General features: G+C 45.0%; 2 protein-coding genes across 13 annotated transcripts in view; one reads left to right on the forward strand and one right to left on the reverse strand.

The window, feature by feature from the left end:
- arhgap21b (Rho GTPase activating protein 21b) overlaps positions 1-11,234 on the forward strand; it is a 79,266-nt gene extending 68,032 nt beyond the window's left edge. For 4 of the 10 annotated variants that reach the window (XM_036986019.2, XM_036986021.2, XM_036986026.2 and 1 more), the window contains 2 exons: positions 3,386-3,417; positions 8,107-11,234. In XM_036986019.2, coding sequence (XP_036841914.2) covers positions 3,386-3,417; positions 8,107-9,756 — 1,682 coding nt within the window. In that variant the 3' untranslated portion in view covers positions 9,757-11,234. Of the gene's footprint in view, positions 1-221; positions 643-3,385; positions 3,418-8,106 lie in introns of all 10 variants that reach the window. The other 6 variants (XM_036986022.2, XM_090182394.1, XM_090182393.1 and 3 more) reach the window with 3 other exon arrangements.
- Positions 11,235-11,417: 183 nt separating this feature from the next.
- Positions 11,418-12,945, reverse strand: part of LOC110530968 (A-type potassium channel modulatory protein DPP6) — a 169,145-nt gene continuing 167,617 nt past the window's right edge. For all 3 annotated transcript variants that reach the window (XM_090182396.1, XM_090182395.1, XM_036986027.2), the window contains one exon: positions 11,418-12,877. In XM_090182396.1, the coding sequence (XP_090038522.1) occupies positions 12,728-12,877 (150 nt within the window). In that variant the 3' untranslated portion in view covers positions 11,418-12,727. The remainder of the gene's footprint in view (positions 12,878-12,945) is intronic.

A 12,945-nucleotide genomic window follows, 5' to 3' on the forward strand; every position in this document is an offset into this window, starting at 1 on the left:
TCTCCCTGTGCTTTGCTCATGTCATCTCTCCCTGTGCTTTGCTCATGTCATCTCTCCCTGTGCTTTGCTCTTTATGTTGAGATGAAGACTCCTTTTCTTTCAGTTCTTTTCTTCCCCTCCCATATAAACCCGGCATGTTCTTTCCCCCAAAACAACAAACAAACAAAACAACAGAGTGGAAGTATTAACCCTTCTGACCCCTACCCTTGGTTTGTGTGTAGTGTGTTTTTTTCTCCCCTGTACCTGTCCAGCACTCACACATTGACCCAATCTGACACCGGCCAAGTGGGTGGCGTCTTTCACTCGCTGATGTCACTGGTGGACTCTGTAATGTCAGTGGTGGACAGCTGGGACTGTAGGAAGAAGGACGATGAGTGTTGTCCCCAGTATAGCTGCCTAGTCTGCAGAAACCCTCAGCTCTGTTAACTTGGGGGGAAACATGAAGGAGCGGAGAAAAACAGAAAGAAAGAGACGTCGATGTTTTGTCATTTCCTGTTGGTGTGCACGTTTTTCACATTTCTCTAAAATGAAAATACCTTATAACCTAATGGGTACATACAGAGCAGTGCCTGCAGTAGTTTCTTCTGAAAGCCTGTCTGCTGTCTCTTGTCTCTAAAGCTGATCGCGAGGACAAGTAGCATGGTACGGTCACGGTTTCACTACCGCCTGCTCATGTGGCATTACTGTCATGGTGTCTGGGGGGGGTTGTAGTGGTGGGGGGCTGAGCTGGCTGTTCTCTAACACACTCAAAAGACATCTAGGAGAGATCAGAACATAGTTACACACACACACACATTGACTAGGGAGGTTAGAAGGATGCGGGTGAGATAGTAAGTAAAGTTGCTCTGGTTGCTTTTGTCCCTCTCTGCCCTCCTGTCACATTTGACTCTCAATCATACATTTGAGATGGACATCATAGGGTGAATCTCGAAGGTATTGTACTATTTATTGCGTGCAGTCTACTCAAAACGTTAGATGGAAGCAAGGACAGCATTGGGGGAGACGGTCTGAGGAGATCTTTCCTTGCTTCCCTCTGATGTTATGTGAAAGAGGTGAGGAGATGATTCAAGGAATCAGGAAAAGACTTCTGAGATTCACCCCTAGTCTTCTCAATGAACCACTTTTTTTCTCAGCATCAGAAACACCAACTACAGCCGAACACTGGCACCTAGCTCCTCCCTCACTGCTACGTACTTCTACCACAACACACCGACCATCCACGTCTATCAAACACCCACCTTTCCCATCAGAATCCTTGTGTAGCACACTGATATACACAACAGATTTGGGGTCAGTTCCACCTATATTCCAAATGATTACGGTAAATAGCATTTCCTATATGGAGATATTCCATGTCCAATACAGCTGACAAGAATTTAAATGGAATTGACCCCAACTCGGACACACACAACTCGGAAATCAAGCAAACACACTTAAAGGAAAATTCCGTTGTTTCATTAGTATATTATTGTTGATATAGTCCCAAACTGTTTTGCATGTCAGCGATCAAGTTTTGAAGATATAGAATTTTCTAAATATAGAAATAGAGCCGTTATGATGCATTTTTCATCATACAGTGCATTCAGAAAGTATTCAGACCTTTTGACTTTTCCCACATTTTGTTACGTGACAGCCTTATTCTAAAATGGATTACGTTGTTGTTGAGGGAAAAAACAACAATCTACACACAATACCCCATAATGACAAAAGCAAAAAACAGGTTTTTATCAAAATAAATATGGAAATGTTACATTTACATAAGTATTCAGACCCTTTACTCGGTACTGTGTTGAAGCACCTTTGGCAGCGATTACAGTCTGGAGTCTTCTTGGGTATGATGCTACAAGCTTGGCACACCTGTATCTGGGGAGTTTCTCCCATTCTTCTCTGCAGATCCTCTCAAGCTTTGTCAGGTTGGATGGGGAGCGTTGCTGCACAGCTATTTTCAGATCTCTCTAGAGATGTTCAAGTCTGGGCTCTGGCTGGGCCACTCAAGGACATTCAGAGACTTGTCCGGAAGCCACTCCTGCGTTGTCTTGGCTGTGTGTTTCGGGTAGTTCTCTTGGAAGGTGAACCATCACACCAGTCTCAGAACCTGCCTCAGAACCTGCCAGGTTTTTCTCCAGACCTGAAGCTTGGCATTCAGGCCAAAAAGTTAAATCTTGGTTTCATCAGACCAGAGAATCTTGTTTCTCATGGTCTGAGAGTCTTTAAGTGCCTTTTGGCAGACTCCAAGCGGGCTTTCATGTGCCTTTTACTGAGGAGTGGCTTCCGTCTGGCCACTCTACCATAACGCCCTGATTTGGTGGAGTGCTGCAAAGATGGTCGTCTTTCTGGAGGGTTCTCCCATCTCCACAGAGGAACTCTGGAGTCTGAGTGACCTCCCTGACTAAGGCCCTTCTCCCCCGATTGCTCAGTTTGACCGGGTGGCCAGCTCTCGGAAGCGTCTTGGTGGTTCCAAATTTCATCCATTTAAGAATGAAGGAGGCCACTGTGTGTAGATTGAGGATTGTGTTAATCAACTTGAGAATAAGGCTGTAACTTAACATGCACTGTATGATTCTGTGTTTTGCATCATATGTATCATACTGGCTGTATGATGCATCAAATACCAGCAGATGGTTTTTGCATGGAGTTTTCCTTTAAGCCGTACCCCCCCCCCCCCCCCACACCCCACCCAACACACACTATTCTGGCTTGATAGTTGCAATATTTATGTAGGGAATGATTTCTTTGATAAGGTTTTTGTACGGACCCTGTTTTGTAGTGTTTTTGGTTGTCAATCATATTCAATTGACCTAACCCAGAATGTTCACGAGTGCTACAGGGATTATAGAATAGAGTTCGAGACATATTGCACAACCTGCCCATTTTAACGTGGCTAGCCTGCATGGGTGGAACAACTACAACACACAGAGACGTGTTGTCATCCCTTCCTATGTGATTGATGTCTCTGAGATGAGAACAAATGCCCTATTGCTGGTGGCTGACTGTGTATTGTAATCGTTTGTGACTGATGTAATCTGTGGTCCGTGATGTGTTGATGTACCCTTTGGGTACGTCCTGTTATGAGCATGAGCTGCTTCCTGTCCTAGTGCACACTGCCGGGTTTCATCTTGTTCCTGTCATCCCTCCATTCCTGGCCACCTCCTCTCTTCCTCCTCTCTCATGGACAGTGCCTTTCTTCTGTTTCCTTCCTTCATCTCTGTGAGCTACAAATCCCCTCTGTTGAATCTCCTGCCCCCTCACAGTGCAGGTTTCTGTCGGTCTCTTCACTCTACCCTGTGATCTGCCTACAGTCTGTCCTCTCTCCCTGACTTGATAATTGTGTTCAGCAGATTGTAAATGCTTTAAAGATGGTTTCTCATGCCTTCTCCTCTCCCAGATTCAGCATGCAGTGACTCCTCCAAATCAAAGGTAAGTGGCACCAAGTTTTCTGTCCGTCTTTTACCTCCTATTTTCTCTTTTTTGTTGCCATTTAGCAGATGGTCTTATCCAGATTGATTAGCAATTGACCATTCAGTTTCAGAGCAGAATTTGAATTTATGTAACCAGGTAGGCCAGTTGAGAACAAGTTGTCATTTACAACTGCGAGCTGGCAAAGATAAAGCAAAGCAGTGCAACAAAAACAACAACAGAGTTACACATAAACAAACGGACAGTCAATAACACAATAGAAAAATCTATGTACAGTGTGTACAAATGTAAAAGAGTAGGGAGGTAAGGCAATAAATAGGCCATAGAGGTGAAATAATTACAATTTAGCATTAACACTGGAGTGATAGATGTGCAAGTCGAGATACTGGGGTGCAAAAGAGCAAGAGGATAAATAACAATATGGAGATGAGGTATTTGGATGTGCACAGGTACAGTGATTGGTAAGCTGCTCTGACAGCTGATGCTTAAAGTTAGAGAGGGAGATATAAGACTCCAGCTTCAGTGATTTTTGCTATTTGTTCCAGTCATTGGCAGCAGAGAACTGGAAGGAAAGGTGGCCAAATGGGGAGTTGGCTTTGGGAATGACCAGTGAAATATACCTGCTGGAGCACGTGCTACGGGTGGGTGTTGCTATGGTGACCAGTGAGCTGAGATAAGGCGGGGCTTTACCTATAAAATACTTGTAGATGACCTGGAGCCAGTGGGTATGGCGACGAATATGTAGTGAGGGCCAGCAAACGAGAGCATAGACGTCGCAGTGGTGGGTAGTATATGGGGCTTTGGTGACAAAACGGATGGCACTGTGATAGACTACATCCAGTTTGCTGAGTAGAGTGTTGGAGGCTATTTTGTAAATTACATCGCCGAAGTCAAGGATCTGTAGGATAGTCAATTTTACGAGGGTATGTTTGGCAGCATGAGTGAAGGAGGCTTTGTTGCGAAATAGGAAGCCGATTCTAGATTTAATTTTGTATTGGAGATGCTTAAAACCTCTCTGGGATATGTGGGACGGTAGCGTCCCACTTGGCCAAAAGCCAGGGAAAATGCAGAGTGCCAAATTCAAATAAATTCCTATAAAAATCAAACTTTCATGAAATCACACATGTAAGATACCAAATTAAAGCTACACGTGTTGTGAATCCAGCCAACATGTCAGATTTCAAAAAGGCTTTTCGGCGAAAGCAAACGATGCTATTATCTCCGTAAACAAAAGAGAGAAAATATATATCAACCCTGCAGGCGCGACACAAAACGCAGAAATAAAAATATAAATCATGCCTTACCTTTGACGATCTTCTTCTGTTGGCACTCCAAAATGTCCCATAAACATCACAAATGTATCATATATCCAAAATGTGGAGCTTGTTTGGAGCTTATTTGGAGCTTTTGATCCAGAAAAACACTGGTTCCAACTTGCGCAACGTGACTACAAAATATCTCAAGTAAATAATCAATGAAATTGAAGACGGGATGATCTGTGTTCAATACAGGAAGAAAACAAACTGACGCTAGCTTTCTAGTCATGCGCCTCTATCAAACAGTACACATGAAGTGACCCTCGTTTTGAACAGGGCTACTTCTTCATTACACAAAGGAAAAACCTCAACAATTTTTAAAGACTGGTGACATCCAGTGGAAGCGGTAGGAACTGCAAGAAGGTCCCTTAGAAATCTGGATTCCCAATGAAAACCCATTGAAAAGAGACTGACTTAAAAACAAATCTGAATGGTTTGTCCTCTGGGTTTTGCCTGCAACATAAGTTCTGTTATACTCACAGACATGATTCAAACAGTTTTAAAAAGTTCAGAGTGTTTTCTATCCAAATACTAATAATATGCATATCTTACCTTCTGGGGATGAGTAGCAGGCAGTTGAATTTGGGCATGCTTTTCATCCAAAATTCCAAATGCTGCCCCCTATCCTAGAGAAGTTCATGTGAGTCTGGGAGGAGAGTTTACACTCGAACAAGACACATAGGTATTTGTAGTTGTCCACATATTCTAAGTCAGAACTGCCCAGAGTAGTGATGCCACCCGGACAGGTGGGTGCGGGCAACAATCGGTTGAAGAGCATGCATTTAGTTTTACTAGCATTTAAAAGCAGTTGGAGGCCACTGAAGGAGTGTTGTATGGCATTGAAGCTCATTTGGAGGTTTGATAAGTGTCCAAAGAAGGGCCAGTTGTATACAGAATGGTGTCGTCTGCATAGAGGTGGCTCAGAGAATCACCAGCAGCAATATCATGATATATATCATTGATATATACAGAGAAGAGAGTAGGCCTGAGAATTTAACCCTGTGGCACCCCCATAGAGACTGCCAGAGGTCCGGACAACATGCCCTCCAATTTGACACACTGAACTCTGAGAAGTAGCTGGTGAACCAGACGAGGCAGTCCTTTGAGAAACCAAGGCTATCGAGTCTGCCGATAAGAATACAGTGATTGACGGAGTCGAAAGCCTAGGCCAGGTCGATGAAGACGGCTGAAAGAGAGGTTGAACAGGCTAGTAATGGAGGTTGCAACAGTTTGGGCTGATCATTTTAGAAAGATAAGGTCCAGATTGTCTAGTCCAGCTGATTTGTAGTGATCCAGATCTTGCAGCTCTTTCAGAACATCAGCTGTCTGGATTTGGGGGGGGGTAGGCAAGTTGCTGCAGGGGGGGCTGAGCTGGGGTAGGAGTAGCCAGGTGGAAAGCATGGCCAGCTGTAGAAAAATGCTTATCGAAATGATCGATTATCGAAGATTTATCGGTGGTGACAGTGTTTCCGAGCCTCCGTTCAGTGGGCAGCTGGGAGGAAGTGCTCTTATTCTCCATGGACTTTAGTGTCCCAAAACTGTTTGGTATTAGTGCTGCAGAATGCAAATTTCTGTTTGAAAACGCTGGCATTAGCTTTCCTAACTGACTATTGGTTCCTGACTTCCCTGAAAAGTTGCATATTGCGGGGGCTATTCGATGCTAACGCAGAACTCCACAGGATGTTTTTGTGCTGGTCAAGTCTGGGGTGAACCAAGGACTATATCTGTTCTTAGTTCCACATTTATTGAATGGGGCATGTTTATTTAAGATGCGAGGAAAGCACTTTTAAAGAGCAACCAGGCATCCTCAACTGATGGGATGAGATCAATATCCTTCCAGAATACCCAGACCAGGTCGATTAGAAAGGCCTGCTCGCTGAAGTGTTTAAGGGAGCGTTTGACAGTGATGATGGGGTGGTCGTTTGACCACGGACCCATCGCGCACGCAGGCAATGAGGCAGTGATCGCTGAGATCCTGGTTGAAGACAGCAGAGGTGTATTTAGAGGGCAAGTTGGTCAGGATGATATCTAAGAGGGAGCCCATGGTTACCTATTTAGGGTTGTACCTGGTAGGTTCCTTAATAATTTGTGTGAGATTGAGGGTATCTATCTTAGATTGTTGGATGGCCGGGATGTTAACCTGTTATGGCTGCAATCCTCCTATCGGGATAAGTGTCATCATCAACACCCGCTGAATAGCATAGCGCTACATACAATAAATATTACAATACATTTTTTGTATTCATGAAATCACAAGTGCAATATAGGAAAACACAGTTTAGCCTTTTGTTAATCCACCTGTCTTGTCAGATTTTGAAATTATGCTTTACAGCGAAAGCAATCCAAGCGTTTGTGTAAGTTTATCGATCGCATGACAAAACATTAAGTACACTTAGCATCAGGTAGCTTGGTCACGAAAATCAGAAAAGCAATCAAATTAATCGTTTACCTTTGATCTTCGTATGTTTTCACTCACGAGACTCCCTGTTACACAACAAATTTGTTGTTTGCCGCGTTATGTTCAGAAATCCACAGGAAAGAGCGGTCACGACAACGCAGACGAAAATTCCAAATAGTTTCCATTATGTCCACAGAAACATGTCAAACGTTTTTTAAAATCAATCCTCAGGTTGTTTTTAAAATATATAATCGATAATATATCAACCGCAAATGTCTTTCACAGTAGGAGAGGGGAAAACAATGGCTGTCCAAAATCTGTTGAGCAAGCAAAACTCATGTGACCACTTGACGCGATGTTATCGTTCTGGCTCATTTTTCAAAATAAAAGCCTGAAACTATGTCTGAAGACTGACACCTTGAGGAAGCGATAGGAAAAGGAATCTGGTTCATATCCCTTTAAATGGAGAAAAGGGAGGCTATGGAACATGGAGTTTTTCAAAATAGAAGCCACTTCCTGCTTTGATTTTCCTCAGGGTTTCGCCTGCAATATCAGTTATGTTATTCTCACAGACAATATTTTGACAGTTTTGGAAACTTTAGAGTGTTTTCTATCCAATACTAATAATAATATGCATATATTAGCAACTGAGACCGAGGAGCTGGCCGTTTACAATGGGCACCTTTTCATCCAAGCTACTCAATACTGCCCCTGCAGCCATATGAAGTTAAGCATATCCCAGTTTAGGTCACCTAACAGTATGAATATCCCAGTTTAGGTGACCTAACAGTACGAACTCTGAAGATAGATGGGGGGCAACCAATTCACATATGGTGCCCAGGGCACAGCTGGGGGCTGAAGGGGGTCTATAACAAGCGGCAACAGTGAGAGACTTGTTTCTGGAAAGGTGGATTTTTTTAGAAGTAGACATTAGTGATTGGTGTGTGTGACTGACGTCCTGGTGTTTTGTCCCAGCAGGGCTTGTGGGGCTCTGGGAAGGACCAGTGTAGCAGGGAGATGCTTCGCTCCTCCTTCTTTGTCAGCCGCAAGCGTAAGAAGCCCAAGGACAAGGCTCAGCCCAGCAGCTCTGACGACGACCTGGACGCCGTGTTTGCTAAGAAGGAGCAGCCAGAACAACAGAGCATGAGCCACCAGGACCTCCACCCAACCTGGTCCCCAGACAGCCAGACGGATGTGGAGAGGGAGGCCAGCGAGAGAGGGGAACAGCCAGGGGACAGGGTCCAAACCAACGGGAAAGAGTCCCGTTCAGACGGCCTCATGTCTCAGCCCTCTCCATCCCCCTCTCCCAAACACACCCCATCCCCCTGCCTCCATACCTCCTCCACACGCTCGCCCTACACCTCCCAGTCCCCCCGTCTCGGCCACCGCAGGCAGGTGGCCCACCAGTCATCTCTGTCGGACCCACCCTCCAACTACGATGAGGTCTCAGACCTGGGCACCATGAACAGCACCAGCTCTCAGGCATCTGTGACGGGACCCAGGGTGAGGCATGGCAGGACAGGGGCCCTGGGACCAGAAACTGGGGCCAGTGGCCTGGGGGCCGAGGTCAGCTCCATCACCTCAGATTACTCCACCACCTCCTCCATGACCTTCCTCACCGGGGCCGAGCTGAGCACGCTCTGTCCAGAGGTACACTCGGTGGCCGAGAGCAGGGGAGGAGATGACGCTGATGATGAGCGTAGTGAGCTGATTAGTGAGGGCCGGCCCATGGAGACGGACAGCGAGAGCGACCTATCGGTATTTATTGGGAGCGTGAAGGAGACCCGGCCGGGGAAAGATTTCTGCCAATCAGACGTGCCGGATGCGCCCAGGCCCCTCCCCTCCCACAGACTCATCGAGTGTGATACTCTCTCCAGGAAGAAATCTGCTGAGCGTCAGAAGACTGACAGCGATTCCTCTTTGGACGGAGGGCAGAGCGACAAGGATTCCAATAGGCTGTCTCGCTTTCTGGGGGTGGTTAAGGGGCGTTCCACCAGCAGCCTTAGCTCCTCCTCCCGCAGCGAGTCAGAGAAGGGGATTGAGCCTGCATGGCGTCTCAAGATCACAGACCGGCTGAAGTTCCGTCTGCGGACGTCTGTAGACGACATGTTCGGGGTGGGTACCCAGCAGAGCCGCTCTCCAGAGGGACGCAGGGACAAGAAGAAGAACATCAGACGCAGACACACCATGGGAGGCCAGAGGGACTTTGCTGAGCTGTCTGTGATGGAGGACTGGCAGGGGGGGATGGGCGGGGGCTCGCGGGCAGAGCTCTCGGCCGTGGACCGGCTGAAGCCCAAGTGTTCTTCCCAGGACTTCTCCATCCGGGAGTGGATTGCCCGCGAGCGCCACCGCACCTCCAACCCCGAGGTAAGCCTGGACTTCTCTGAACACCAGGGGGCACTGCTCCTCCTACGCAACCCCGACCCCCAGAACCCCAACCACCAGGACCAGGAGGCCCCGTCGTCGTCCCTCTCAGAAGCCCTCTCACCACGCCCAACTCCAGCTGAGCTGCTGAACGGAGATACAGGTCCCCAGAGTAAAAGCCTGAATCTGTCGGCCACCGCACACCCACACAAACTCTCTGGTGCTCAGGTGGTCCAGTCTCGCTTCTACCAGTACCTGTGAGAGGTGGTGTCTGTCTGTGAGATGTGTATGTGTTTGAGAGTCTGTGAGTGGATGTGAGTGATGTTTGTAAATGACCAGTGAGCATGTACAGGTACTGTGAAGTGACGTTAGTGTTTACTCAGTCTTTTTGGTGGTGTGTGTTTGTACGCTTAAAGTAATAAGGGTTACTGCACAGGGGTGGTTTATCTGACTGACACAACAAGGCATGGAACAAAACATTCAATTCATGTTGATACATTTTCTCCTTTTTCATGACAAATGACAGACTTTGGGATGGGCGTTGGGGTAGAGATATCCTCACAGAAATCCCTGTTATGCTGAAGATTGCGACTCGAGGGCCTCTTGCTCATGGATGAACTGATGAGTCAGAAAGTTGATTGGTGTAAGGAAGTGTAAACATGGCTGGTGTTTCAAGTTAAAGATTGTGAAAAGGTTGGTAAGTGACTTGTAGGCTACAGTAGTGAAAAAAATAGATTTTTTTTTAAAGTATTGCAGATGAACTATATTTGTTGTATGAGGGTCTCGGTTGGTTAAAAGTGAGTCCTTCAGTAACCAAATTTTAAGAATGTATGACGTGCTTGCTGTAATACTGACTAAAGCTTTAGTTGCTTGTTCACATTTTAAATTGTACAGATTCCACTCCCTTTCTCTCTACTTGAAGTGTGTTTTTATTTTCGGGATAGCCTGTGTTTTGGACTGCCATATGTGCTCTGTGACCGCTGTCGAGTGACCTCTTCCAAGGTGCATTGTGACAAGACTCTGGACTAACGGCGTCATGAAAATACAAAAAAAACTGTTTTTATTCCACCCTGTTAAGAAAAAAGCAGTGAACTACTTCACTCTAATTCAATATGCTGTGTGCTTGTGGTTTCATGCTTTGGTAAATTAAGGGCATCAGATGGGGGGGGGGGGGGGTCAAAAGGGAGAAAAATATGAATAATCAAATCAGAAATCATGTTTCTTTCGCAATAGGAAGTGCCTCATAATGAAATGTAAAGGGTGCCAAATCGTCTTTGTTGAGATGCATAAAGATTTTACTGTGAATGACATTATCGTGGACTCACACTGTCATTCTACAGGTTCTATCTTAAACAGAGGAACGCCGAGCTTCCATTTCCTAGGCATTCCACTTTGGTCTTCACCTTTTTTATACTTTTGTTTTTTCATTTTGGATTAGCAGAACTTGAATTTAAAATATTTCTGTATAAAGTACCATAAATGCCATGTTTTAGCTGCCTTTGTTTCATTTCCATCAAATTTCCAAGTAAAAAGTACAGTATTGAGATGTTGCTGATGGTAGGCTGGGTGTTAGATTACAGACTGGTGATAGTTCTCTGGGGAGCGATGAGAGATTCCTCCCTGCATGTGAAAAGGCTTCATTGAGCTGCTGGACCGTTTGTATCAGTATGGCATGTTCTCTCTGAGTGGAGGGACATGGGCTCCTAAACACTGGAAATAAATCTTATCAATGGCTACAAGCATATGGCTGGTGTTTTTACAATCTACTGCACTACCTTCCCTGGTTAGTTCCTACTAAACAGTATTATTCTATAACTATCATGCCCTAATGTCTACCTCAACATCCGTTATGGTAAACTTCCTTCTTTAGCTGGGCAGTGTCCAATGAAAACAAAGCCACCAAGAACAAAATGTACAAGTAAATTTGAAAATGCTTTATGTACAAGTCACACACACACACAGATCTAGTTAGACTTTTCAACATTTTGTAAAACAGCTGACAACTTTCACTGACTACTAACTGAAGTGAGGTCATGGGGACAGTGTCAAGCCACTGAACACTTCATTTAAATGAGCTGATAGAGAACCAAACATTAACTCACCAACAAAAAAAACATTCTAAAACCTACACTGAATATGCCTCATGAACCTTTTGATGTAGTTACAACAGCCAGAACTGCCATGTTTGTGTCTATTATACAAGAATAATAGTACACTTTTATAATGGGAGTTATAAAATCGCAGTACATTTTCAACCATATGGACTAGTCTGAGCAATGATTCAACTCAAGTAAATTATGTCCAAATCTTTCTTAGATGAAAAATTAAATGTTACAAAAGTGTTATAGTCCTTGACATGAATATGTTTACCCCCAGTAGTAAGGCACAGTGACTAAGCGCTCGACTCAATCAGTAGCACTGAAGAACCTGCACTACAAATTTTAAAGCAATGTTACCTTTACATTTCAATTGCGCTATAGCACAGATCTTCAGCGCTACGGATTGAATTGTGCCCTTCCATAACACTAGAGCAACCACTCCAAATGTATTACTTTAACTTTGGGATCATAACATTGTACCCTCAGTCATTTGGAAAGGAAATCATGGGCCGATGTGACCACCATACATTAACTCAAAGCCACATTACTTACTGAAGGACATATTGAACATTACAAACAGCAATTAAGAGAAATACATTGTTCTGTGTGCTGCTGTTTTAACATCAGAATCATGGACACAAACTCTGCTGGAGTCAACCGGTAGCTCTTCCATGTTTACTGCAATGAAAATGACCCTTGATGTTCGTTGCCCACTATAGATTTACTTGTGTGTGGTGGGAGAGGAAATGCAGTCAGACAAGTTGGAGTGGTGGTTCACTACTTTAGCTGTCCACAAGGGGGGTTACTAGAGGGCTCTTCAATTACCAGATTATTTGTTCACTGCTAACCAAAAGTGATGAAGAATAAAGAGTGAGGTGTGAGGTCCTTGGTACATGCAGGTACTGTGCTCTAAAGAGGAGCCCAAATTATACAGAGGGTGGAGTAGGTTGGCCTGCTCATAGATCTGGCGTGCCAATGCCAACACTAAATGAGCATTGTCACAGCTGACCATCAGAGTTGGCAAGACAGCACAAACCGATCTGGGCCAAGATAGGGGTGGGGGTAATGAGTTGAGAAGGATTTGTTGCATATTGTGCTGTGGTAGCTGGAGTGTTAACCACGTGTCAGCTGGTTTAAACATCTCCCTCATCCTCCTTGTCCTTCTTCTCCTCGCTTGGTAAGTCCGGCAGTCGGAAACACTCCTCAAAGAAGTTAACTAGTGATTGGCTCAGGTGTTGCTGTGTGCCATCGCTATGCAGGAAGTGTCCCTCATCTGGGTAGATCTACAGTACAGAGACATTACAAAATAAAAGGCACGTAGGTAGGTAATAATATTTGACACACTGCTCAT

The sequence above is a fragment of the Oncorhynchus mykiss genome, chromosome 8 (assembly GCF_057628025.1).
Source record: "Oncorhynchus mykiss isolate SJ-2025 chromosome 8, ASM5762802v1, whole genome shotgun sequence".
Taxonomy (NCBI): Eukaryota; Metazoa; Chordata; class Actinopteri; order Salmoniformes; family Salmonidae; genus Oncorhynchus; species Oncorhynchus mykiss.